The sequence below is a fragment of the Nematolebias whitei genome, chromosome 21 (genome assembly GCF_014905685.2).
Source record: "Nematolebias whitei isolate Nwh7 chromosome 21, NemWhi1, whole genome shotgun sequence".
Taxonomy (NCBI): domain Eukaryota; kingdom Metazoa; phylum Chordata; class Actinopteri; order Cyprinodontiformes; family Rivulidae; genus Nematolebias; species Nematolebias whitei.
Genome location: NC_056518.1, coordinates 29,790,541 through 29,812,940, shown reverse-complemented (window position 1 = coordinate 29,812,940; position 22,400 = coordinate 29,790,541). Strand labels below are relative to the sequence as shown.

The following is a 22,400-nucleotide window of genomic DNA, read 5'->3' as shown; positions in this document are numbered from 1 at the left end:
GGTCCTCCAGAACCTCCGATTGGTCTCCTAAGGTCCTCCAGAACCTGCAACTGGTCTCTTCAGGTCCTCCAGAACCTCCAGCTCTGGTCCTGGACATTTACAATTTGTTGTTTAAGGAGAAGTTTCTCAGAGGAAACATGGAACTGGAACCAACAGATTCTAAATAATCTGATAACATTATTTAGCTTCAACACGTGAGATTTACTGTGAATCAAACTGGTTTGTGAGATCTTATTCTGGTTTTATTTACATAGTACGTGACGTCCAAACCTTTTATCAGAGTTGAGGTTTTATTAATGAGCTCACGTCTGAATTATCATTCAAACATTTTACCATAAAAATACAAACTAAAGGACGAGATTCTCACCTACAAAGTCTCACATTTTAACAATTTCAAAAAGCCCTTCAGTAAAAATTAGTCCAGATAAAGTAGAGAAGCAGGTGAAGGGCTTTTATTTTGAAGGTCAGTGCAGAGACAAGTGTGTTTCTGTTAATCTCAGAGTTTCTGCAGAGATTATTTCAGGGCTGAGAGAACTGAGACAAAGACTCAGCTGAGAGCTGGGTGACGTCAGAGGCTGCACATACACGCGCACACACACACACGCACACACCTAAAAGCTAACTAAAGATAGCAGCATAGATTAAAGCTAAAAAAGGATAAAAGGACAAGAATGTTTTTAAAGGAGCTGAAGAGATGTCTGTTTATTTCTATGGTGATAATAAATTAAATATTTTGAAAAGTATAAAAGCTACAAAAGACTAATTGGTCTTCAGCTGATTGCTCAGCAGTGGCACCTAGTTGTACGACTACTGTTGGACGAGGATGAGCTGAAAGGCCTGGTTCTCCTTTTATCTGCTGAAACCTCCTAACGCGACCCCCCTCACCTCCCATTAAAATTCTGGCTGGGGTCCAAACAGAGCCGAAGGCCCAATTAATGAGTTTGGTTCCCAGGGAAAGAATAACTGGACTTTATAGGTCAGCCGAACGTTCAAAAGCAGCCGAACTCGCCTTTCAGCACAAAAACATAAACGGTACCTCTCAGTGTTTACATCCGGACACGACAACGGTCAAGATGTGTAGAAACGTTTTTACCGAAGCTGGACAAGAAAACAAAGTCTGAACAAAAGAGTTTTAAATAAATCGATTTCAAACAGCCGAGGAAATCAAATCAAAATTATTGTTGATGAACAGTTTGAGTCGTAACGAGAGAAGCTGAACGCAGAGGTCGGACATTTGTTGAAGAAACTGAATGTTAAAAGCTAAAAGAAAAAGAAGCAGCAGCTAAAAGCTAACACCAGAAAAACATTAGGTAAAAGCTAAAGCTAGCAAAAAAGGGGGATAAAAGATATGAACTCAAACTCAAAAATGCATACAGCAAACGATAGCTAAAGGCTAAAATAGCTAAACATAAAACACTAAAATTAGTCAAACATCGGATAAAAGCCAAAGTTACCAAAAAAGGTCTAAAAGCTAAAATTTGATAGGTAAAAGCTAAAGTTAGTGCTAACTAAAAATTAAAATCAGCAAAACTTTAAGTAAAAGCTAACGTTAGGAAAAGGGTGATAAAAGATGATACACTAAAACTCAAAACTACATACAGCAAAAGATAGCTAAAGGCTAAAATAGCTAAGCTAAACCTAAAACACTAAAATTAGTGCAACATCATAAAAGCTAAAGTTACCCAAAATGGGTCTAAAGGGTAATGAGTTCACGTCAGGCTTGTTTCGCACTGAAGAGCCTCGAGCTCGGTTCTGATTAATAATGAATCGGTAATCGGACCTCAGGGGCCCGGCAGGATGGAAAGTTTTGTTCTTCGCTGGGCGAAACCGGGTCAGAGACGATCAGGTAAACAATGTGTCTTGGTCTAAACAAACTAAATGAAAGCCTCGTCAGACAATGTAAAAAAAAAAAAAAAAAGGTCTGAATCACTGAGCTAAAACAAATAAACAACAAAAAAAAGGAGCTAAAGTTCAGCTGCAAACTACTCCTACATCGTGTGTTTGGGAAAAAGTCAGCATGAACGATCGTTCAAAATAAAACTACAAATTCTTTCAAAGTTTCTGAAACAGCAAAAGTGTTTGGGTCTCCTGGGGTGGTTCTGTCTGGAGAACCAGGTTAGGGTCTCGAGTGGTACTCTGGCCTGAAAGGAGGGGGTCAGAGTTAGAGGTCTGAAGACCTTCATGAGGGAAAACCACAAAAAAAAAAACTGGTCTGGAACTGTGAAACCAGGCCTAGTGACTGAGCCTCAATGGACCTTCTCGATCTGCGGTGTGAGAAGTCAAGACCAGGTCAGGGGGTCTAGACCTGCTGATTCCTGGTGTTATGGTCTCGATGGAGGGGAACAAGCCAGAGTTCATGTAGGGGTCAAGCAATACAAACTAAGTACAGTTTGGCTCAGGAACCCAATTCCTGGAGAGGGTCTGGAGTTTCTCCTGTGAAGGTACACCACCAGTCACCTGAAGAGGGTTGACTGGGAGGAACATCCTCCCTCACAACCAACACCTGTTGGTGGGGGAGACTGCCAGACACACCTGGTAAACCCTTTAAAGAAGTGACCTTTAGGGGTCTGACACCTCCCATCTTCAGGAGGGTTCAATGGCCTCGCAGAACTCTGGTCTGAAGGTTGTTGGTGCCTGTGGCAGCAAGTCGAGGATCATGGAAACCAATCTCTGAAAGGTGACGTGCATTCCTTGAACGAGTGCTTGGTCTTAAACGCAACATTTATTGGTTTTCACTGCTTTGACCGGGTTATGTTTATATGAAGCACAACCCCCCCGGTAAAACGTAGAGATCTGAACTCTCATTTCAGGTAATGCTCATTTGATGAACATATGTTCCTCAACTGTATTGTTATACAAACAGTCTGACAATTTGGCAGGAATATTAATTCTTCCTGAACCAAATTCCAAAGAAAATTTATTCGGAGGCCGAGATGGGGCAGCCAATCTGGGACCAGAAAGTCATGGTTCGACTCCCAGCCATTCTCACATGTCGTGGTGTCTCTGTCTAATCCCTAATGGCTCCCTGGGTGCTTACACAGCTGCCCACTGCTCCATCTGGGTGGATCTCGTGTGTGATGGGTTAAATGCAGAGAACTAATTTCACCATTGTATGGGAACATACAATGATGACAATCTCAAACTTCCCTTCCCTGGTCATCATGCTGATGCTGGCTCCACCCCGACAGGTGACCATTTCCTGACATTTGGACCAGAAACCCTCACGGCAGTTTGAATCTTTTGAGTTTTGCAGCCCGGACTCAGATCCTGCTGAGCCTGAGAGCAACAACAACCCGAGACACTCGTGTCAGAGATTTGTCTTTCTCAGCCTCTAATCTGATCACGGATAATTTGCCATCTTCCTCCGGTGCTCCTTTAGTCTCACTGGGATTACAGTCTGAAACATCACAAATTATAATTTACAGAAACAACTAAAAAGTATATATATATTTAATTTCTATGAAGACAAACGACTCCAACCCAAATGATCCTTTAGAAAATTAAAATAAAATCTCAGCATCATTTAAACCCACTGACTCATTTCTCATCGTCTTTCCTAACTAGGCGGACCTCCCGCCTCTGATCGAGTCGTGTGCCGGGTTGACCCGTGCAGCTCTTCGCGTTGAGTCTTCCAGGGTTCAGGCTCGAGTGTTTGTTGGATTCCAGCTCAAGACTAAAAAAAATAAAAATCAAGCTGCTTAAGCAGCTCAGAGCTGCTATTCCAGGCCTCAGGCTTGTGGATTAGACCTCGGCTCCTGGTCCGTGGAGGTGAGCAGCTGAACGAGAACACTTCGTTTTAGATTCCTCTGAAACACGAGTCAGCTTCAAGGTGCCTGCGACGTCACATTTTTAGAAAAAACATGACTGAATCATTGGAAAGATAATACAACATATAGAAGGAAAAAAACACACCTTGCATAATTAATGGTTGTTGAGATATTCTCATGCACAGTAACAGGAAGTGATGTCAATAACAGGAAGTGATGTCAAAGGGGAATACCTGTGTGTGAACAGAGAGCCATGATGGCTACCAATACAGCTGAGAAGATTTGATGTTTCTTTAGGTTTAGAGCATCAGAAACAAACTCAGAGTTCAAATGTTTCAATAAACGACAACAACAAAGTTCCTCTTTGATGTCACTTCCTGTTTCACTTTGACTGCATCAAGTCCAGAAGAAAAAAAATGCAAGTTCTGTGTATAAATGGGTAAAATCAATCAATCATCAATCAATAAGATGTTTTCTTCCACTTTTTGTATTTGTAGGATCTGCATGTCAGGCACTTTAAAATTAAAGTTTCATTCTTCTGAAATTTAAGAACTGTTCGCTGAAGGTCAAAGGTATTCTGGAGGTCATCGTGTGAACGGAGACTAACGTTACAGAACCACAGTCTGGAGGTCCCATTGGGAACAAAATGTTCCCTAAAAGTAAAATTATAAAGGAACGACAGCCCTGGGGTTCCCTGAAGGCATCGCTCCCTAAACAATTGTGGAGAAAACACTGTTTAGGGAACCGTTGGCGAGCCGTCATTAAACGTCACCGACTGAAAGCTTTTAAAACCTTCAGACAATATTTTACTAAAAGACCAGGAACGGTGATCTGAGCCTTCAGAGAACACCAGAACCACTGCAAATCTTTCTGTAATGGCCGCCCGCAGATGTTTGCCACCATTTTTGTGCTTGCTGAGGTGGCTTAGCTGTGGCGGCCATCTTGAATTGTGCTGACACCTGAATTTTCCAATGATTAGAGAGCTCCACTAAATCCATTCAGTGGTTCATGAGATATTTTTCTGACAGACAAAGAAGACTTTTATCGCCCACCTGTGATTAAAAACAAAACAATCCTTTGGCTCCATGTTTTATTAGTAAAATTAGTCAATAAAACTATTAAATCAACAGACTGCAGCTGTGAAACAACAAAAATAAAGTTATTTTTACTTGTTTATTGTTTTGACTCACATCAAAGTGTCAAAAGGAAAAATAAACCCCACACTTCAGGGCAGTAAAGTGATTTTTATATAAAATTATAATAATTAAACTACTGTTGTCTGATTTTAACTCCTGCTTGATGCAAGCAGCGGTCCGGTAACAGGAAACTGAACCGGCTCTACAGTAACAGAAAACTGAAGCTCGGTTCTGTTTGACCCAAATATCAAATGACACCAGGAGGAGAACCTGCTCCACCTTCAGGTTCTGGGTTTGGTAGCGAAGGTGAGGTACCCTGTGTGACCCGGCATCTCTCTGGGTGGCGTGGTCGTCTTTATGGAGATGGAGGCGGGACTTAGAGTGGCAGTGGGAGGAGCCTCCTCTGTAGTGCGTGGCTCAGAGGGAGCGGAATGGTCTGGGCCGAAGTCGGGCAGAGGCAGGGAGATGGTTCGGACGTCGTGGACCCTCAGCAGGACCTCTAAGGTGCTGATCTCCTGGAAGCCGTGATCCGCCAGCGCCTCGCATGTCCTCTGGACCTGCTCGATGCACGGAGAGAAGGAGCAGAGCCGGCCTCCTGCGGGAGACGCAACACAAACAAACCAGACTGGCATAAGATTGCCCAGTGATTTATAAGATATTTTACTGACAGATAAATATTATTGATAACCCATTTTCCTTTGAAAGCTCAACCTCTGCAATTCGGAAAAAAAAAAAAAAAAAAAAACAAGATTAAGTTTTGTTTTTTCGAATCCGGAGCAGATCAGAGTCACACTGTCCTCTCCTCTGACCCCGCCTTCTGCATGTGCTGCCCCGCCTCTTGGAGTATTGCTCCGCCTCCTGCTGTAATCCTCTCAGGGTTTCTCTCAAGAGTCAAGGCCTGTAGGTGATATCTTGAGTGCATGAGACCATCAGGTGGTCTTCTGGTGGTCTACAAACTGCAGGCTGTGCTTTTAGATGCTGCCGTGTCAGATTATGTTTTTATCTGGTTGGGATTATTAGTCTTTAAGACTCAAAGAATAAACCTTCTACTCTTACAAGAGTAGAATCCCTGCAAAGATTTTCTGTTCTTGAAGTTCTGACGGACTTCAGTATCACCCTCTGCTGAAAGGTTTGTTTTTGCTTGTGTTTGTCTGTTAGTAAAATATCTTATGAGCAAAAGGATGGATTTTAACGAAACCCGTTTAAAGTTTTCATTTAATGTAAATACAAAAGTTTCGGAGCCAAGTGAGTCTGAGCATCTCCTCCATAGGAGACTTGATGCACTGCAAAGATCAGATTAATTAAAGATGGAGTCATTCAACTTTTAATCACGATACGATTCAATGAGTTTTGATTCAACACAATATACACCCAAAAAAAAAAAAAAAGTAATGATCCGATTCCAGTTATTGAGATTAATTATTTAGTATCTAATGAAAAATGGCTGCTCGTGAGCAGGTCTAGTTTGCAGAACAATTTTACATTTGCAATGATATTGCAATGAGATAATACAAGATTTCCTAATCACAAAGGCTGCAGTTTGACTGGTTACGTGACTTGTGAGTGAGCGGAGAGAAGCAGAGCAGGGAGCAGGAGAAGTGGTTGCACAGTGGCGTCAGGCTCGACAGAAACAGACACATCTGAAAGTTTGGTACCAAAGAGGGGCACGTCCATTGTTTGGAATTATTTTGGCTATAACAAAGAAGACTCTGTGCAATAACGTGTTGTGCGGAACCTGCCTTGTTGCTGACTCTCGAGGAAACAACACAAATCTTTATCAACACTAAAAAAAAAAAAAAAATCCATTTACGATAGTTGCATGGCTAGAATGCTACGACCAGTGCTTCAACTTTAAGTAAGTAAAGTACCAGCCTACAGGGATCACTGACCGAACTGTTCGAAGGTATTACTCCGTATGAACATAATTCAAAACAACACGTGGAAATAACTCGAGCAATAACCGAGTTCACAGCGAAAGACATGATGCCCATAGTGACCAAGCCTGGGTTTACGGCTTTGGTAAACACGATGGATGAGCAGTACAGAACGCCCTCGCGCACACATTTTAGCCAAGTTGCTATCCTGGAGCGACAAAAAAAATGCAGAGCAAAGTTGCAGCAGATCTGAAAACAGTGGAGTTTTTTTTTGCAACTGAAACAGATTTATTGCTTGTGTTCGTTGAAAAATACACGAGAAGAAGACACCGAAAAATAATCGCATATTAAATCGCAATACTGAGGTAAAAAAAAAATAAAATCGCAATTCGAATATTTTCCAAAATCGTTCAGCCCTACTCAGCAGGGAGAAGCAAAATTAATTTTTAACATCATAAAAACAATAAAAAACGTTTTTGTTCAGAAGCATCAGTTGATTCAGATTGAAGCACAGTTTCAAGGTTTGCTGCTGTTTACACCGGTGCTGCTGCAGTTCCCCTCCTGACCTGTAGGTGTCACTAAACAGTAAGTGCAGCTAGAAGAGCAAATGTAACTACACTTAAGTTTTCTGTCATTCAGAGGAGAAACAAACCTGCTGCCGACTTTTAATAAACGGGCGGATTAACGACTTGTAAAACCCTACTAGTCCCCCCAAAATGCCTATAGCGCCTGGAAAAATCTGAGCCAAACTAAATTTGATGCTGTGAAGTTTATTCAGCTGATTTCTTGTAGGTTCATCAGCAAAACAAGTGTGGAACACAAAAAAGGGTAAACGTCTTTTGTGGACCTGAAGGGGAGCAATAAACATTCTCATCTACTTCAGAGTGAACAAAGTCTTAAAGGACTCGTAAACGTCATCATGGCCGTGCACGTCCTCCGTCTCTGACCTTTGACCCCAGGAGCTGATCAGCGTTTTTGTTTTGACTCGGATCATAAAAAAAGTCACGTTCTGTCTTAACCAGAACAGTAAATCAGCCTCCAGGTTCCTTCAGAGCCTTGTTTGTTCTGTATCTTGGGGTTCTGAACACCCAAAGGTTCTGGAAGTGACGCAGCTTTAGGTTCTCCGAGGCGCGGCTGACGGGGAGTGGAGATAAAATCAGGAGGAATTCTGAGGAGGGCTTTGTGTCTGGCAGCCATTACATCAGACCGCAGCATATTTCAGATTGCAGCCGCTCCTCGGCTCCCTGAAACAAGCAGAACTTTATGGTGTTCTGGTAACCGGGTCGAACAGCCGCCGGGTTGATCATTACACAGAGCGGTTATTAAAATCATCTAATGTGAAACCAGAGGCAACACGAGCGGCGCTGAGCCACGTCGGCTTCGTGATACAATGTTATGTAACACAGACTGAGAGGAAGCGGGGAGGGGGGAGAGTTCCTCTCAGACTGTTGGGGGTGGGGGGTTCCCGCTCAGAGACCAGGACCGCAGCCAGAACATGAAGACCGGTACAGCTTGGAGGGAAAAAGTGTTTCTGCATCTGCAGAATAACTCACGGCAACTTGTCTTCCAGCCAGAGAGAAGCAATTTAAAAACATAAAAATAAAGTTTACAGAGAGCGTTTCCTGTTTATCTTTATTACGGTTGTTCTATTTTGTTTATTCATCAAAACGTTCAGCTCCATCAGGAACACAACGTTATGCCTTTTATATTTTTTGGATTACTTTATTTAAAGGCTTTCTCTGTAGAAACCTGTCTGTTTAAAATTTAAGATTTATTTAAAATCTTTTTTCTGAAATCTGCTTTGGCTTCTGTTTTTGGCTTCTTTGGCTACTTTTAACTATAATCTGGCCAACTTTTGCATTTAGCTCTTGCTTTGCTAATTTAGGTTTTTCAGCTAGTTTTTAGCTTTAACACTTCAGCTAACAACTCATTCTTCACAACAATCAGCTGTTATTCAGCACCCATGCTAGCTCTCCAGATCAATATATGTTTGGGCTGATTTTGTCTCGGTGGAGGCACAAATTTTTATTTTTGTGTTTAGATTTTGTCTGTTACTTTGAAAGAAATCTAAATTACCAGGAAACAGATCTCTTAAATAAAAGATAAACGTCGTCTTTCACTTCACGAGGCGACACAAAAACTGCATTGTGTCGCTCTGACCAGAGCAGCTTTCTGTCCTAAAGCTGCCTCAAAGACGGACACTCCACATCGACATCTATCCGGGTTCGTTTGGTCAACGCCGACATCTCTATGGACGTAGCTGATGTGATGTTGGAGCGGCGATGAGCTGCAGAGTCTGAGCAGTAAATTAATGTTTTTCCTTGTGAGCCACATTCAGCAGGTCTCTGCTCGCAGCCATACCCAGTATGGTCATGGGACTGCCTCTGCAGCAGCGAACTGCCAGCATACTATTTATCTGTGTGTGTGTGTGTGTGTGTGTGTGTGTGTGTGTGTGAAGGCCAACAGCTTATATAAAAGGAATATGTAGCTGTGGCACCATAAAAGGGAGTTGGTGGTGAGGAGGAGGAAGAGGAGGGTGAATTCTTCAGTGAACTGGGTCCGTGTTCAGAACCGTGCTGCGTTTATGTCCTGTAGGAAACTCTGAGAGCGAAACCAACAACTGAACCTTTGACTGAGTTTATTTCTTTAAACCGAGAGGGGAAAAAACAAAACCATTTGAAATATTTATAAATTCAGATGAAACAAGTTTTTACTTCTCCTGGAGGAGAAATTAAACTTTAATCAACTGAGGAAAACAGGAACTGAGACACATCATCCAACATTCAACCAACGTACATCCAACATACATCCAACTGACGTCCATCTATTCATTCAACAGTCATCTGTTTATCAATCCAGCCAACACTCATCCTTTTTAAGCTAAAATATAGGGATGCACGATATTGGATTTTTGGCCGATATCCGATACGTTAAAACTTATTTGGCTGATAACTGATACCAGTACTGATATTTTCCCCCTACACCTACTTACAGAGACTACACAGCCTTTTCTGCTGTGGAATTAAAATATGACATTACTCTGCATGGTCTTTGTCAGTTTGGCCTGCTACCACATGCAGATGCCAGAAAGGGGTCTGAAAATGATGTAACACTTAACTTGGATTATATTTAATGTCAAATTTATTCATGACATTTACTCTAACACAATGACAACACTTGAACAGTGCAAATTTGTAAATTCTCACAAATCTAAACTCAACATGTTCACAAGCGACAAGTGCATAAGTAGTAGTTCTGGTGTATTTTAACGGGTTGATAAACATCTACGTTTACCTACATTTGTAAACACTTGATTCAATAATTATTTTAGAGACATCTAACAAAATAAAGTCAGGTGCTCTGGATGGATTTAAAAAATTGTTGAAATTATTCGTGATACTAAATTTATTTCAATTCTATATAAACCTTTATTTTGACGGTGTGGCGGCTTGTTTTTTTATCATGGCGGTGCGTCACGATAAAATACACATAGAGGAGGTTTCTTAAATTAAAAATTAACTTAAAACAGAAGCCTTTTATATCGGTGAGTTTTTCTGATGGAATGGCCGCTGTCCGATATTTAACTTTATCGCTAATATCGTCTGATACCGATACCATGCCGATAATATCGTGCATCCCTATAAAATAAAAGTATTTTTTCAGCTGATTGTTTCGTTCTCCCCCCCTTTTTTAAAGCCAACCCTCATTTCTTTGTGAAGATGTTGAACTCGGAGCCTATCAGCAGTAGATGACCTGCAAGATGCGATGTCACCTCTGAGTAAACCGAGGACCTGCCCGGACACGCTGCAGGTCCCGGTTACCACAGAGACCCCGACACGCTTTCTGTTTCTCCACCTCGGTTTATTAGTTTCTCCTGTAACTGCGGACTGACACGGAGAGGAGGATGGCGGTTCTGGAGCAGAAAAGATACACCAGGGGGTGGTGGATAAATTTAAAACGTGCTCAGTCACAGTCCTGAGGTGGCAGGACGAATCACAGAAACACCCCATCAGGTGGTGGTGATTGTCTGCAGACACGTCCACCGTGAGTTCCTAAATATCACACATAAAAAAAAACAACTATGACTTCCCCTTTATAACTTTTGTGGTGGACATGTCCAACGTTCAGGGAAAAACTCTGACAGACATTGAGAGGGTGAACTACAGAACTCAGTGGAAGCAAACTGAAATAAATAAATCAGGCTTAGTTCAAGACTTCTGCAGTTTATTTCCTGCTCAGAATTTCTTCCCTGTTTTGTTGCTGGACTTGATGCGAAGCTCTAACGATCCTGCTCTGACTGGATCTCATCATGCTGAGATGTTTACAGACGCCTGCAGACAGATATGCTCGCTCAGCATCACTCGATGTGATCTAACAGCTCCAGAGGAGAGTTAAAGTGCATTAAGATGTTAAGTGCTGCTGTTACCAGGCCCCACTGGAGCTCAGGAACCAGAGATGGTCCTTATTTTTGTTTTTATACAAACCGACTTTGTGCAAAAAAACTAATGAAAACAGACATGAGTAGAAAGAAGGAGGGTTCTACAGGCCAACAGCTGACCATACTGATCAATCAAACGTGATTATAAAGTCTAAATTGTAAAGGACTGTACTTATGTCTTATCAAGACACTCAAAGCGCTTTACAACACAATCTGTGCCTCATGAACCCAGTCACACAGCACTCTACTACATCTATACAAAACTAATTGAACAAAACATTCTAAAGAGAATAATCAGTGTTTTATCACATTCATACACCAATGGGGCACACATCGGAGGCAATGAGGGGTTCAGTGTCTTGCCCAGGGACACTTTGGCATGTGACTGCTGGTGGATTTGAACCCCCAACTCTCGCATTGGAGGACGACTGCTCTAACCACTCAGCCACAGCCGCCCTAAAAAAGCAAACATTCATCTTTTTAGTTTTAGCTAAAATAAATGTTTTTTTCCAGCTGATTGTTTCGTCCTCACCCCCCCCCCCCCCCACCCCCCAACAAACATTACACCCCACGGCCGATGCTGCACAGACTCTGGACAGTCCAGGTGTAACGAAGCAGATGCTGATTGTATGAAATACAGAGAAACACAACCTGGCCCAGCTCGTCTGACCCTCTTACCGTGCTTCTTCAGAGCAGACTTGGCGTGTCCCACCGCGTCCCAGGGACTGGGGATGTCCAGGAAGACTGCGTCTGCCACCCCCGTCACCCCAAAGCCGTCCTTGCACACGTCCTGGTTCCTGACGGTGACCAGGTGGTCCACTCGATGCTCCTTGAACTCCTCGGCCACCTTCTGAGCCCGCTGCTCGTGAAACTCCACCGTGTGGAGGTGACCCGTGGGGGCGACGGTGCGCAGGATGGCGTGGGAGAGGGAGCCGCTGCCGGTACCTGGAAAACCAGGAGGGAGAAGAAGATACAGTCTGAGGGAAAACACGAGCTTCTGATCGCACAAAACAGGTCAAATAATATTTAAATATTTTATTATGTCTGGTTATATAAAACAGGGTGGTGTCAGGGTGGAGGTTAGATGAAAACTGAACTTCCTGTTTAAAATTGAAGGTAAACAACTCGTCCGTGATCATATTCAGACATCAGGTGTTCCACCTCAGAAAGGACAGATCTGTCTCGAGTCCAGCTCCGAACACACTGAAGTGGATGCTTCATTTCCACTTCCTGTTTATTCACACGCTGCCTGAGGATGGCAGGGAGAAGTCGCCCTCATCATGTGATTTACAGACAAAGGAGGGTGATGGAGAGTTAGAAGCAGTCCTCCACCCGTCCTCTTCCTGACATCGTGTCAGCAGCGTCTTTGTTAGGACGGCCACAAAGAGAGCAGTGTTCATCCGACAGCAGAACTTTCACAACCAAAAGTCTTTGGCTACTCCAATTATTTGAGGAAACTTTACTTTGAAGCAATAAAAAAACTAGGAAGCATCAACAATGATCTTAGGCCCAGGTGTAGCCACACACCAAAATGGAAGTTGGCACCTCACTTATTTTTGTAGTTATTCAGCTAACTAGATGAAGCAGACAGACGGATGAAGGATATTTCCAAGTCCCCTCCTCGCTTCACAAGGTGGGACAAAAAAATGTGGGACTACAGCAACACGTCTTTATTTCCAGGCTCCAAAAACCCACAAGAAAACAAAAATATATATCCCTTAATTTGAGGTCCGATAGAAAAATGGTCATTGTTCAGGTCTGAGCTGCTGCTTTGAATGTCAGGAGCTTGATGCAAAACATATCTTTTTAAAAATCCTGTTTGCATTAAAACACAGATTAGATTGGACTGTAAGGGGACAAAATGTCCAAATCTAAAGAAGACGACAAAGGGTTTGCAGTCAGACTCATGTCTTCAGCAGTTTCCAGGTTATAAAAACATAAACTTCTCAGATGAGTTTCAGTCTGAGCCGCACGTGAGAAGCAGCTGCTTGGAAACTGTTGGAAAGGGCCACAGAAGTCGTGACTTATTGTTTCCGAAGCTAACAGAACTGAGGACGGAGAGGAAAACGTTCAGCTGCTGTCCTCTGACCACAGAAATACATGGAACTCTTCTGTTCCTTCAAAAACACTTAAATCTGAGAGTTTGGTCTTTTTAAGCTATTTTTAGTTAGCATTCTGCTACTTGTTGTTTTAGCTAGCCTTTTGCTACATTTAGCTAATAGCTAACATTTGGCTGCTTTTAGTTATTCTTGGACAACTTTTAGATTTTAGCTACTGTTCTGCTCCTCTAAGATTGCTTGCTATTGTGTTACTTTCAGTTTCTAACTCGCCTATTGATACTTTTAGCAGGTCTTTTTCTGCGTTTAGCTAGCATTTCACAACTTTTAGTTTTGCAATCATGTTTGATAATCTTAGCTAGCCCTTTGCTACAATTAGCTTATAGCTAACCTTTTGCAATACTTAGCTATTACCTAACCTTTTTTGCTTTTGGATAGTGTTTTGCTACATTCAGCTTGTAGCTAAACTTTAGCTAGATTTAGCTTTTGCTGCTATTGCCTTTTAGCTATCCTTTAGCTACGTTTAGATTTTAGCAACTGTTTTGTTTCTTTTAGTTAGCCTTTTGATAATTTTAATTTTTACTATTCTTTTGCCAAATTCTATAGCCAAACTTTTGCAATATTTAGCTTTTAGCTAACTTTTACCCACTTTTGTAGCTAGCATCTTGCTCCTTTTAGTTGTTAGTTCGTCTGAATCCCTCCGTTCTGTGAGAACAAATAAAGGATATAACCTTGGTAACCTGCCGGTTCTGAACAGAGTTTTAGGCTTTGTCGAGCCAAAAAAAAGCCCGGCTGAGGTGAATGAGTGTGGAGTTTGTTGCTCCGGTCGTACCTGAGCTGTGTTTTACATAAAGTCCATTTAAAGCGCACACTAGCTGCTGGTTTTCACTCATCTGCACACTATGAAGGAACAACATCATTTTTACAGAGTAGCAGGCCCCTGTACAGGTGGTGCCGACTCCACACGATGATCTGGACTCCTGCTCGGTTTACTTCGGAAGCAAACAGTCGAACCAACAGCGCCTCCAAGTCCACCCCCCACCTCCTGTTTTATTTTCAGGAAAACACTCATGGTTCAGATTGGAGCTGCTGCTCGTGTCGCTTCCCTGATCTGGATGTTTGTCGGCTATGTGGGAATTTTACCTCCTCAGTGTGCAGCTGATACACGTGCGACCAAAGGCTCGATGCCACCACTACATTAGACCATTAGAACCGGGTCGGCATGACTACGTGACAACACATCTGTGTTTGTAAGAAGATCCCTTCTCCACAGAAAGTGATCGTTACCAACGTGAGACAAATGAAGCGATGATCGGCACCTCGGTGAGACATAAAAACACCTGGGTGTCATTCTTTCTCACTAACCTGCTAAATTGGAGACATTAAGTTATTTAACAATTATTAAACATGAAATTTCTGGCCATGATAAAGTGAGTTTTTTTTTTTTTTAAAGTAAACAATATCGTACCTGTCGTGGATAGCATTTTGATCAAGCTCAGTTTGAAGGAATGCAGTAATTCTAACAGAACTGATGACCCAACAGCTAGGTCAAACCTAAAACCGAATACCTTAAACATGCCAAGACAGTGCGCTGAGTCCAGAATCTGTGCTTTAAGCCCCGCCTACAATCATGGCATCACATGATTTTTTTTTTTTTAAATAAAGCATGAACTAACTGATTCCAGCTAAACTTGTCAGAAAACTAAATATTTGAACAAACAGCTAAATAAGAACTGCATGAATCATGTGAGTCGCACTTGAAAAATAAAATCTGTTCTTGTTTCTAGTCAGACAAACATCTTGTGTCTTTTTGTGCAGGGGGCGGGACTAAATCGTGTACTGGTACTGTTGTGGCTTCAGCTTCTGCGTTGCTGTCAGACATCTTGTTTTTATCAAATGGCGATGCAGAGTGCAGATTCTGGCTCCAAAATTACAACAAATCAGCGTCGGTTTATTTGTGTGCCAGCAGGGAGACCGTGTTGGTTCAACCACAGCCATCTTTAAAGAACTTTAGAGCAAATCATTTGAAGGCCATTTTATGAATTTAATCACATTGTTTACAAAAAAATATACGATTATTTGCAAGCACCAGTAGAATCAGAAGCTAGCTGTAGTACTTCCTGTGCAGGCCAGTGCCACTTCCTTCAGGAATTTTATATTTCTGCCAAAATAAAATAATAGCTGACTGCAGTGTAAACGTTTAAATAAGTAGTCACATAAACCGAGGTGAAATAACTGAGACAACAGTGATCCACTTTAGTATTAGCTGTGCTCAGACTAGCCTTTAGCTCATCAGTTCTGTCAAGCTCCAAACTGAGGTCAGAGCCATCTGCAACAGTTAAGATACTTTTTATAACTTTACCACAGAACCTCACTTCAGAATATGTTTTTTTTTATGTTTTCTTTGATTATCAGAGAAATGTGATCAGAGTTCATACAGTGCCAGCTGTGGCCGGTGCTGACCCAAACGGGTTCCAATTTAGAGCATTTGACTCGTCATGCATTTGTTCCTTTTACTTGCTTGACATCTTTACTTCAGGTTTTATGGGTTTTATGTTTTATTTGTATTAACAGCACTTTGGTTGGCCTTGTTGCTGTTTATCAAGTGTTTTATTAATAAAGTGCTATGGTAACAACTGACAGAAGATTTTATTTCATGACTTATTTTTAGTTCTCCACAGTGAAGCGTCCGTCTGGGTGAGGTTTGTCCTCTCATACAGTAATAACATGTTTTAAGGGTTTCAGAGTGTAATCTGTCATTTTACCCACAATAACAGGCTGTAACTGTAAATCAGTTACAGCCAGCAGTCAGCTGCTTTTAGCATGTTTTCCTGCTTCCATCAGAACCTAAGTTCAGTTTAACGTTTCATGGATATGTTGCTGAGGACGGCACCTCCACGCCTCAATCCTCCTCCTCCCAACAACATCTGAGCACAAACATCATATCAAATCTAATTTCTTCAACATTTTGCATCTTTTGTTGCCAACAGTTCCACCCTTCATGGATCCAAATGCCCAACTCTGGTTCCGAGCAGCTCTAGTTTCTCACAGACACACCTGACCCAAAGGTGGCAGCTCTCACCTGACTCGCAGACAACTGATCCGGGCTTCAGCTCCAGCATCATGGTGATGACAGAGATGTCTGTTGTGTACAGGATCTGTGTGCGGTGAGGCAGGCACACGGTCCAGAGTTCTGGCGTGGGGTGAAGCACCAGCACCCACCCGCCTTTGCTGCACGTGACCTTTGACCCGTAGCGCTGGCCGATGAGGTCCGAGGAGTGCCGGATGGCTCCATAGCGGGTCTGTGTCTGGCTGCCGTGCTGCACTTTGACGGGCATCACGGAGTTGTGGCCCATGTAAACGATGACGACGTCTCCGTCCTGGATGAGGTCCGAATATTCCACAAAACTCATGGTGGGCCGGGTCCGTCTGCAAGAACAGGAAGTGACCTTTACTCATGACAAAAATATATTTTAAAGACGTTATCACCATCATGACAATAACACAACCCACTAATGAGGAAGAAACTGCTGTTTACCCATATTTGTTTATTTGTTGCTGTTGAAGCAGAAACATCAAATTAAAACGTCCCCTCCAACAGCAGCCAAGCAAGATTCAAAATTAAATTCTAACATAATTTAAAACCATCAGACTGCCCCTTTAAGACTTTTATTTTCTTTGGCCATTATTTATATGTTATGGTTTTATCATTTTAAGTATGGAGTGAATGCTGAGTCAACAATTTGTTTTGTTTTCTTGTTTATTCTTTAAGCATTTGTAGACCAACTACTTCAGCTATTTTAGCCATTTAAGCATCAAAACATTCAGGTCATTCAGGACATTACAGCTACGACTTTTCATTTTGTAATTTTTATACAAATCTTTTAATTACAGTCTTTTTCATTTCTTTTTTTCATTTTGAACATACAAAACACAAGGAACAAAAACCCCTCCCACACTGGATCATTCATACATACATAAATGAATTACACAGGTACTGACATGTTTTCCACATACCAGTACAACGGAAATGGCTGCCAAGTGTCCCAAAATCTTTTAACAGGAACCATTCGGGGTATATCTTATTATTTCTAGATGAATATACTTCACTTCTCTTTTCCAATGTACAAATATTGGGGGATGTGGGTCCTTCCAGCTTTTATACATTTTGAACTATTTATCTGTAGTTTCTTCCATATAAATGCATAAAAAATTGTTCCAATCCTTTAAAAATGGTTTCTGTTGAAATGTGCTTCAGTATACTTGTTTTATTTAAGGCTTTTCGTTGCCGTTTGTCAACTAACCTTCAGCTACTGTTCAGCTGACTGTAGCTTTGAGCTTATTTTAGTTTTTAGCTATTGTTTGGCTAATTTTAGTTTTGTATTGATCATTTCAGCTTGTGTTCTTCTGATTGTTTTAACTTCATCACTTCAGTTTCAGGTACATCAGCAGTTATTTAGCTCTTAGCATTCACAACATTTTGCAGATGAAATATTTTTTTCTAATTTCAGTCACTTTTTCAATGAATTTTAATAATATATGTTTTCAGTATTTTTTAATTAAACGTTTTAATATTTCTTTTTTTATTCACTTGAATATTTTGAAGATAAGACAGTTATTTTGTGGTTTTGTTTTAAGCGTGATTTATAAATAAAGTTTTTTAAATTTGATTCCCTCCAGGTTCATCGTTGCCATAGTAACCACTGTAACTGTTTTAATTGGAAAACTGATACAGTTGTACTTTAAAAGATCAGATTCATCAAACCGAAAAGACGAACTGCAGTAGAAGGAAAAATGTCTCAATCTCAAGACATAAAGGAGCTGTAAGTGAAGTGATTTTATATCTTTATTGCTCGTCTTTTTAGGAAATATACACATGAATTTAAAGATTGCTGGCACTTTTTCCTGTTTACCGTTGAACGGTTTTAGGTTTAAATACTAAAATATATTTTATCACCTTAAGTTAAATAAGTCGGTCATTAATGTAAATGAAGAGAAACTCGAATCAAATATATGTTTTAGTAATTTAGTAATAAGTTTTAGTAACTGGTTAAAGTCAGTTAACCGTTATCCTGCCGAGAATAACGGGACAGAGAGACTTTTTTTTTTCTCAATCTTGAAATTAATTAGTGCTGCATCAAACCCGGAACCTACAGAGGTCACAGTGCAACAAGACTGCAAACATAAAGTGTGTTTAAATATGAAAGAACTGATTTTGAATGTTTTAACCATTTTGGTATGGCATGCTAAGTTGGATAGCTTGCGCAGAAGAACCGTTAAAAACGTTGGGGCAACTTTCTCGTCAAGTAGCTTAGCTAATTCCTGTAACTGTTGGCTAAAGATCATTTAAGAATCACAACGTTAAAAAAAAACTTTCAGAACTGTTTTCTCTTTAGGCTGTTCTATTAATTTTCAGGTAACGTGCGATTATATACAAACTAATGATTTAGTATGAATGAGTTGTTTTAACTCGATATGCTAACGTTAGCTTAGCTAGTTACGGTTATCACTGGCCCAACGGTCGTTTAGAACCTCAATAACCGTTAAAAACGTTTGCACAACTTTCTATTTACGTTGCCTGCCCAGATAAAGTCTGTAAAACAATTATTATTATTATTATATATATGAAAACAACTTTTTTGTTTGAGCTAGTAAATTGTCTGCTAGTGTTAGCAGAGCTAGCTTCTGTTGCTGACGGTTTATTTTGAGGCTCTAAAGAGCCGTTGAAAATGGACCTAGGTACTCTTTCAGTTGTTCAACAAATAAAAATAAAACAGTAAAGTAGTCTTCTTACATGAAAAAGTGCAGCGCATGTGGAAAGAAGTAAGAGCTAACCTCATTAGACGAACATGTGGAGTTGTTTTCAGCGGAAGTAGCGTCACAAAGACCGGAAGTTGAAGCGAATCACCCAACCCGCTGTGCGGATTTTCCGAAAAGCTGAGCTGGAGATTTTTAAAGCTTAAAATCTCATAAACATCAATGTATGTACTATTTGTATTTACATACGCAAACTATATTTAAGTTGTAAAATGTAAACAAATAATTGACATTCATAGTAAAAGGGGCATTTGTACAAACCTTTTGAAAATTTTACTTTAAATTTAAAAATACTCTCAGGAAAAAGGAACTAGTTGTATTTCTACTAGTTGCAGTTTTAATTTTTTTATCTACATTTTGATTAAAGTACCGGTGTAAGCCGCAGCGAGGCAGTCTGAGTCCACGTGTCCAATTGAATGAATGAACTAGAAATACCGACCAATAAGAACCGAGAAGTTCTGTTATAAACCCTTCTGAGCCCGAGACGCTCCTGACGGTGCTGCGGGTTTCTGAGCTCCTCACTCCGAACAACAGAACTCTGACAATAATTTCATCCCCAGGTCCGGAAACATCAGGTAGGAGCGATTCCACTGAACTTTGGGACATTGTTTAATGACTGGACGGTTTAGTGAATTGGGATCAGTTTGTTCGGTCTGTACAGGTTGTCCGTGTTAATTAAAGGCAGTTGGACTGTTGTCGCGTGTCTCTCCAGGAAACAGCCATGCCTTTTGGTAACACTCACAATCAGGTGAAGCTGAAGTTCTCCTCGGAGGAGGAATATCCCGACCTCAGTAAACACAACAATCATATGGCCAAGGTTCTGACCCAGGACCTGTACGACCGCCTGAGGAGCAAAGAAACCCCCAATGGATTTACTTTGGATGACGTCATCCAGACTGGGGTTGATAACCCAGGTAAATGAACTTCAACTTAAAAAAAATGATATATATATATATATATAAATCTTTTATATGTATATTTTTTAAGCTGACCTGCATGGGTTCTGTCTGAGTGAATTGGGTTCTGTTTGAGGGAGTGTGGTTCTGTTTGCACTGTGACCTCAGGAGAAACCCGGGCAGGATTTGCAGACACATGGAGAACTGATTCTTTGAAACTTCCTCCAAGTGGGCCTCTTTTCAGAACGTTATTGCGTAACCTCAGAGCAGATGCTTTAGATTAACGGTTACGCAATTTCTAAACGGCAGCTGTTGATAATCCAGAACTGTTCCCCCAGGTCCAACTGGTTTTTCTGTCCTGTTGGACTCCTTTAAATGTAATGTGTGTCCTGTGCCAAGCAGCCCTTCCTCATCCTGTAGACATTTGTGTTTTTAGCTCTGAGAAAATGGCCGCACTGACTGTGAAGAGGCGGTCAGCTGAGGAGGAGTATCCAGATCTGAGTCAGTGCCACAGCCTTATGGCCAAAGTTTTAACCCTGAGCATGTACGGGGCCCTGAGAGAGAGGGCCACACCCAATGGAGTCACCATAGATGATGTCATTCAGACAGGGGTTGACAATCCTGGTACAGTAACAGAACCCATCCTGAGACCCGTGAGGATGTAGGCCTGTGTGTGACCCTGTGGACCCTGTGTTCAGGTCACCCCTTCATCATGACTGTGGGCTGCGTTGCTGGAGATGAGGAGACCTACGAGGTCTTCAAAGACCTGCTGGACCCTGTGATTCAGGACCGGCATGGAGGATACAAACCCACAGACAAACACAAGACGGACCTGGAGGCCAGCAACCTGAAGGTACTGCAGCTCTGTCACCTACACCCCACCCAGGGTTCAGACTGGACCTGGTCTGGGCCTGCACTGAGTTATGTGTGTGTTTTCAGGGTGGAGATGACCTTGACCCCAACTATGTTCTGAGCTCCCGGGTCCGAACGGGTCGCAGTGTCCGCGGTTTCTGTCTGCCCCCCCACTGCAGCCGAGGAGAGCGAAGGGCTGTGGAGAAGCTCTCAATCGAAGGTAAAGACCCCCGGGGGTTCTGATGGGTTCCAAGCAGTAATCTGTAGTTCAGAGTGCCCCCTGGTGGCTTCATGAGGTTGGTGCAGGCCAACAGGTGTATGGTAAACTTCAGGTTCAACCCTAAAGCTAAAACACTTTGATCTTTAAAAATGTGCTTTTAAAATGTCATTAATTGAAACTTTGTGTTGAATTTAATGAATTTGGGCTCACGGGACCGACCCAGTTCAGAGTCGTTGATTTGTGACCTTTTTTTTTTGTTTCCGACTTTCTCTGAAGCCCTGGACGCTCTGACTGGAGACCTGAAGGGCAAATACTACGCTCTGAAGAACATGAGTGATGCTGAGCAGCAGCAGCTCATCGATGACCACTTCCTGTTTGACAAGCCCGTGTCTCCTCTGCTGCTGGCCTCAGGAATGGCCCGGGACTGGCCCGACGCCCGGGGGATCTGGTAAGACCCGAGCTTGATCCAGTCTCTGCTCGATGTTCCTCAGAGTCTAACAGCGTTTCCTTCAGGCACAATGACAACAAGACGTTCCTGGTGTGGGTGAACGAGGAGGACCACCTGAGGGTCATCTCCATGCAGAAAGGAGGGAACATGAAGGAGGTGTTCACCCGGTTCTGTACCGGACTCTCCAAGGTGGGGCAGGAGGGTAAACCCCCCCTCAGCTGGTTTTTAAAACGACTCTGAGCCCGTGTCAAAACTGAACCTCCTGTTGTGTTCAGATCGAGAGCCTGTTCAAGGAGCGGAGCCACGCCTTCATGTGGAACGAGCACCTGGGTTACATCCTCACCTGTCCGTCCAACCTGGGGACCGGCCTGCGCGCAGGCGTGCATGTGAAGCTGCCCAACATGAGCAAACACGCAAAGTTTGAGGAGATCCTCAAGAGACTGAGGCTCCAGAAACGTGGAACTGGTGAGCAGAGCTGCGTTACATCAAATGTAAAAAGCTTTCACTTCCTGCGTTCAGCGTGTCACCTGAGCGTTCATCTCTCCATCAGGTGGCGTGGACACGGCTGCAGTGGGTGGAGTCTTTGACATCTCCAATGCTGACAGGCTGGGCTTCTCTGAGGTGGAGCTGGTGCAGATGGTGGTGGATGGAGTCAAGCTGCTGGTGGACATGGAGAAGAAGCTGGAGAAGGGTCAGTCCATCGATGACCTGATCCCAGCCCAGAAGTAGCCCCGCCCCCTCTTCCCCTGACTGTCCGCTCTGTGTTGCTGGTTATTGTGTATTTAAGTTGAAAACATTCCTGTGAAGGTGTGAGGAAATAAAGTTCATGTTGAAACTCGTGATAATTTCTCTGAAGTTCAAACATCAGACCAGAACTGGGTCAGAAGGAAGATGA

General features: G+C 42.2%; 2 protein-coding genes across 3 annotated transcripts; one reads left to right on the top strand and one right to left on the bottom strand.

The window, feature by feature from the left end:
• Positions 1-4,843: 4,843 nt before the first annotated feature.
• trmt61a (tRNA methyltransferase 61A) lies at positions 4,844-19,148 on the bottom strand. 2 transcript variants are annotated; one of them, XM_037694522.1, is made up of 4 exons: positions 19,067-19,148; positions 16,355-16,701; positions 11,894-12,160; positions 4,844-5,498 (listed from the first exon to the last, which is right to left on the bottom strand). In XM_037694522.1, exons 2-4 carry the CDS (start codon positions 16,683-16,685, stop codon positions 5,185-5,187), a joined length of 912 nt encoding a protein of 303 aa, XP_037550450.1. In that variant the 5' UTR covers positions 16,686-16,701; positions 19,067-19,148; the 3' UTR covers positions 4,844-5,184. The 2 variants fall into 2 exon arrangements, with proteins under 2 accessions (XP_037550450.1, XP_037550449.1); XM_037694521.1 differs by having other exon boundaries at positions 19,108-19,148.
• Positions 19,149-19,564: 416 nt separating this feature from the next.
• ckba (creatine kinase, brain a) lies at positions 19,565-22,340 on the top strand. Its single transcript, XM_037695057.1, has 8 exons — positions 19,565-19,664; positions 19,802-20,003; positions 20,684-20,838; positions 20,925-21,057; positions 21,334-21,505; positions 21,571-21,694; positions 21,781-21,970; positions 22,056-22,340. Exons 2-8 carry the CDS (start codon positions 19,811-19,813, stop codon positions 22,232-22,234), a joined length of 1,146 nt encoding a protein of 381 aa, XP_037550985.1. The 5' UTR covers positions 19,565-19,664; positions 19,802-19,810; the 3' UTR covers positions 22,235-22,340.
• The last annotated feature ends 60 nt before the right edge of the window (positions 22,341-22,400 follow it).